This window comes from Aristolochia californica, unplaced genomic scaffold (genome assembly GCF_029961685.1).
Source record: "Aristolochia californica isolate CCGP_79_NKW_82.1479 unplaced genomic scaffold, dmAriCali1.0.hap1 SCAF_3, whole genome shotgun sequence".
Lineage (NCBI taxonomy): Eukaryota > Viridiplantae > Streptophyta > Magnoliopsida > Piperales > Aristolochiaceae > Aristolochia > Aristolochia californica.
In genome coordinates this window covers 8,511,307-8,516,856 of record NW_027181992.1, presented here as the reverse complement: position 1 = coordinate 8,516,856, position 5,550 = coordinate 8,511,307, and the positions used below count along the sequence as shown (strand labels likewise).

The window sequence follows — 5,550 nt, the reverse complement described above, 5'->3', positions numbered from 1 at the left end:
AGAAATCAAGTATGGAAGATGCACATTGCACATGGAGCCTTCTTTCACTTTTTTAGCAGAGCCAACACCATATGCCCTTTTCAGGACAATGAAATGAACGATTCCCCCATGTGATTGTACCTAATAAGTTAATTAAGTTATGTCAAAGAAAGATTAGATAAATAACAATAAATATTGACCAAAGTTCAAAGAAAGATGAAATCTCACATTTAAATATAAGTCCTAACATAATTAAATAACTGGACATAAATAAACGCTTCTATGAGAGTTTTTTCTATAATAATTCTAGTGTCATGTAAGACTCTTCCATATATGATCTTCAACAGGATTGATCCCGTTCAAACGGCTAAGTGAACTTAATCTGGTTCAAGAATGCTTCTTGGAATTGGGTGTTCGCACCTGAGTTTTTGTTTAGTGTTTATTAAATAAAAAGAACTAAAATTTATGATTTAATTAAGTATTTAGGTAATTTTTCTGATTACCTATTTACCATTTATTAAATAAAACTTAGATGTATAAAAATTATTTTGTACTTGATTAATCGATTACCTGATTATATATAAAAAATAATATTATTTTAGTGAATCCATGTTTGAGATAAAATATGATTCGAGTGTCATTTTCTAAAGATTTTGTTATTATTCTTAGGTTTTTGTTTTTATTTTCTTAAACATATATTCAGCCATTTGCTAAATAAACAATCGACATATGAAGCAAAATATTCCATATACCGAATATACTAATTTATTATAAATAAATATAACAGTATATAAAATTCCTTATTTTATTCCCCTTATAAATCCATTACACTCTAATATTATTTTATTACATAATATAAAATTAATTTATGTGCACAAATAATATATATACTTTTATTGTCACTTTGTTTATTCAATTTTCAGTTATTAAATTATATTAAATAAAAATGTAATTACCTAAAAATAAAACTAAGACCATATAAAAATAGAAATTAAAATATTTTTAATTAATTATTTCATAAAACCGAGTTAAAATCCAGGCAAAGAAGTCGTGGAAGTAAATATCACCCGGGTCCACGCGCAAACCAAAGATAATGGGTTCAGAGGGAGGCCGAAAGCGACGAAAGAAAAGTGGGCGCGCGCTGGACTCTTTATTATTATAAGACTTGGTTTGGCTCGCTTTGAAGGTGCCATGATTCGCGGTTCGCTCCATGTGACCCCTTCCCGCCAAATCTAACCGTTGTGTGCATCCGGTAATTTCCTATTTCTAAATATCATAGAAATCAAGAGCGGAGTTACCAGAAAAAAGGCCAAAACTGGCCAAAAAGTCTTGCACGCTTTCGCTACCCGACGAGATTTCACACATCATCTCTTCGGTTCTCGAGACCAGTTGGTGAATTTTGTACCTTCTCAAGCACGCATTTACGTTAATTGCCACTATAAAGTTGTCTCCCACGCTTCTGTTAGATTCTTACGAATGTCCCCGTCGGTCCCCCTCCGACGATAAACAACCGCGTTTTACGGTGATTGCGTCGGAAAATCTGGTTTGCTATTACTTGACTGTGGCATTTCGGTTTATTGAGTCACGGTGTGGGGCAAGTGTTCACTTGTGTTTTATATAAACCCTACATCACTCCTCCCTGCTTCGTCTGTCTCTCTTTTACCCGTCTCTGACAGTCGCTCCTTCCTCTGTCTCTCTCTCTTCCTTCTCTCAGGTGTCGTCTTCTCTTATCGATTACCGCCTTTCTGGCTTTCCCAGCTCATTTTTTTTTTTTTTTCTATTTATATTCCTCGGAGAGGTCTCCAGCATCAGTTACTTCAAAGAGGGGAAGATCGTTTCTCCTCTCGCGCACATATCATGGCGTCTGCCATCTTTCTTCTCCTACTCTGTCTTCCCATTCTTCCTGTGATGGCAGATAAACAGACTTATATAGTCCACATGAAGAGAAACCAGAAACCGGCTTCCTATGCGACGCCCCTTAACTGGTACGAGAGCCACCTACAATCCCTGTCCGTCGACCCAGCAGATTCCGTCTTGTACACCTATGACTCTGCATTCCATGGCTTCGCTGTCTCCCTCGAGCCGGAACAAGCTGATGCCCTCTCTCAATCCGACGCTGTGCTTGATATTTATGAGGAGGCAGTCTACCAGTTGCACACTACCCGAACCCCGCTCTTCCTTGGCCTGGACTCCGAAGTTGGCCAGGCGCAAGCACTCAATCAGGCCTCTGAGGATGTCATTGTGGGTGTCCTCGACACGGGAGTTTGGCCGGAAAGCGAGAGTTTCAACGATCTCGTCATGCCGGACATACCCTCGAGGTGGAGGGGCCAATGTGAGGCCGGCGCCGACTTCAGTCCCAAATCCTGCAACAAGAAACTAATTGGAGCGCGTAGTTTTTCCAAGGGTTATCGGATGGCTATAGCGTACAAGGGTGACAAGCACAAGGAGAACTACTCTCCCCGGGACGTTGACGGTCACGGCACGCACACTGCTTCCACCGCCGCTGGCTCCCACGTAGCCAACGCGAGTCTCCTCGGATACGCCGCCGGAACCGCTCGGGGGATGGCCCCACGTGCGCGCGTTGCAGTGTATAAGGTTTGCTGGTCAGGTGGGTGCTTCGGGTCGGACATACTGGCCGGCATGGACAGCGCGATCGCTGATGGGGTGGACGTACTATCACTCTCCCTTGGTGGCGGATCGGCGCCCTACTACCGCGACACCATCGCCATAGGCGCATTCTCGGCAATCGCTCGCGGGATCTTCGTGGCATGCTCCGCGGGGAACAGCGGACCGGAGCAGGCGACACTCGCGAACACTGCTCCCTGGATCGCCACCGTTGGGGCGGGAACACTGGACCGAGACTTCCCGGCATACGCCGTCCTCGGTAACGGTAAGAAGTACCTGGGTGTGTCTCTATACAGCGGCAAGGGAATGGGCAGTGTCCAAGAGCCCATCTACTACAATCCCAGTAAGAACCCACCGGGAAACAACTCGACCAACCTGTGCCTGCCGGGATCGCTCGATAAAAGCCTGGTGACGGGAAAAGTGGTGTTGTGCGATCGCGGCATTAACGCTCGAGTGGAGAAGGGTGCGGTGGTTAAGGAAGCCGGGGGCGTAGGTATGATTCTGGCGAACACGGCCGCTAGCGGCGAGGAGTTGGTAGCCGACAGCCATTTGTTACCGGCTGTAGCGGTCGGAAGGAAGGTCGGAGACGAGATCCGAAAGTACGTGCGGTCGGTGCGAAACCCAAAGGCGGTGCTGAGTTTCGGAGGGACGGTGCTGAACGTGCGCCCGTCGCCGGTGGTGGCGGCGTTCAGTTCGAGAGGCCCCAACACGGTGACGCCGGAGATTCTGAAGCCCGACATGATTGGGCCTGGGGTTAACATTTTGGCCGCGTGGTCAGAGGCGGTGGGTCCGACCGGGCTGGTCAAAGACAAAAGGAGGACGAAATTCAATATCATGTCTGGTGAGTGTGTTATTCTCTCCTCTCCTCTTCTTGTGGGGTTTTCCTATGGTACTGGGTTTTGTTTATTTTTCGCCGGAATATCGAATTTTCTCCAGTTTTCTTCAGTTTTCTCCTGTTAGATTAAGAAATCTTAAGACTTGCAGCGTCCGTCCAATGTTGACGGGTGGCCTTTATTGTCTTCAACTACTCATTTATGTATTTATTGGGAGTTACTGAATTCATGTCGCCGGTTTGTTTGACGAGACGACTGCCGACTAATGAACCGGCTGCCGCCGACTTGTTGCAGGAACGTCGATGTCTTGCCCGCATATCAGCGGAGTGGCGGCACTGCTGAAAGCGGCCCACCCCGATTGGAGTCCGAGTGCTATAAAGTCCGCGTTGATGACCACCTCTTATAACCTGGACAACACCAAATCTCCCCTCCGAGACGCCGGAAATGGAGCATTGTCCAACCCATTCGGGCACGGCGCAGGGCATGTGGACCCCCTGAAGGCCCTCTCTCCTGGCCTTGTCTACGACCTTTCCACTGAAGACTACATCAAATTCCTTTGCTCTCTCAATTACACGCTGGATCATGTTCAAGCCGTAGTGAAAAACTCCAATGTCACCTGCTCCCGCCGGATCTCCATGTTCAAGCCGGGAAATCTTAATTACCCCTCTTTCTCTGTGCATTTCCAGGAGTCCAAGCGGGTGGTCACATATGTAAGGGAGCTCAGGAATGTGGGCCGTGCCGGATCCGTTTACGATGTCTCCTTCGGTGGATCTCCCTACATCGGACTGAAAATCAAACCCCGGAGGCTCGTCTTCAGGGAAACCGGGCAGAAGCTGAGGTACAGTGTTACTTTTGTTTCCGACAAGGGGGTGAGACCGCTGACGACGGATTTCGGTTGGATTATGTGGAGTGACCACCAACACCAGGTGAGAAGCCCCGTTGCTTACACATGGAAATAGATCTTGAGAGCGAGAGCCATTGGCATTCCCGTCAACCAAATATCATGTTCAAAACCAAGCGTCTTCCGGATTCTATCTCTGGGGGTTGATCAATTTCTTCTTTCCAACCAGCGGTTTGTGTTTCTTTCTCGCTGGAGTAACATGTAGGGGCATCAAAAGAGCCTTTCCTGTTGTAGCCGACCTCTATCCGCAAAAACAAAAGAAAGGAATGGGACCCATTTCTTAAAGTATCTGCTAATAAAAGTTTCGAAATCTGATCCACTACCAAAAGCCAATTTGGTAGAAACATGGCCAACGGTACTGTCCGATCATGACTAAGATAGCTGTTGATCATGATAGAATTCGCACCAAAAGATTCTTTCGTTTTCTCATTCCAGAGTGTTCTATCTAATACAAAAGTCAATTTGGTAGAAACATGCCCAACGGTAACTATTCAGCTGTCCGATCATGACCGAGATAACCGTTGATCATGATAGGACTCGCACCAAATAGTCTTTCGTATCGGATTCAGTCCTCTCATTCCGAGTGCTCATCCAATACCAAAGTCAATTTGGTAGAAACATGCCCAACGGTAACTATTCAGCGGTCCGATCACGATTGAGATAAACGTTGATCATTATGGGACTCACACTAAATAGGATTCAGTCCTCTCAATCACTAAAGATAAACAGAGAGAAGAAGACCATTTTCTTCGGTTTGGATAACCGTTTTCGCACCAAATAATCTTTCCTATTGGATTCAGACCTCTCAGTCACTAAAGATAAAAAGAAAGAAGAGGACCATTCTCTTCATTTAAATGGTTTTTTTTTTTAAATTTTACATTGGGTTTTGTTACGCTACTTTGGTTTTTTCATCTTCACTCAAGGAAGGGGATGAACCCTTATAGTAGGTGTTGCTGAGACAGGGTTTTGGCCAAGAATCAGGTTTGGGAACCTTGTGCATGACCCTTCTCATAACGATCTCAATATGGCTTCTCTTTGAAAGCTTCTTTCATTGTTTTTCTTCTCTTGCCTTCCATTGATAGAAACTAGAAGAATAGATTTTTGAATATTTTCTTGACATGAAAGCTAGCTTCCACCCCTCCCCCTTTTTAGAACTCTGTATAGGAATAGTCGTTTATCTAAAAAGTTTGGGCAGAAGATAGATGAGCTGAA

At 45.2% G+C, this 5,550-nt stretch overlaps 1 protein-coding gene across 1 annotated transcript; it reads left to right on the top strand.

Moving 5' to 3' along the window:
- Positions 1–1,493: 1,493 nt before the first annotated feature.
- On the top strand, positions 1,494–4,682 carry LOC137960595 (subtilisin-like protease SBT1.8). The gene is made up of 2 exons (XM_068808247.1): positions 1,494–3,445; positions 3,732–4,682. Exons 1-2 carry the CDS (start codon positions 1,837–1,839, stop codon positions 4,394–4,396), a joined length of 2,274 nt encoding a protein of 757 aa, XP_068664348.1. The 5' UTR covers positions 1,494–1,836; the 3' UTR covers positions 4,397–4,682.
- Positions 4,683–5,550: the final 868 nt, after the last annotated feature.

Bases quoted from the DNA above. Each gene is read 5' to 3' on its own strand.
- LOC137960595 (XM_068808247.1), top strand. From the start codon at position 1,837: ATGGCGTCTGCCATCTTTCTTCTCCTACTCTGTCTTCCCATTCTTCCT. The intron at 3,446-3,731 runs GTGAGTGTGTTA...GACTTGTTGCAG, and splicing joins GAAATTCAATATCATGTCTG to GAACGTCGATGTCTTGCCCG.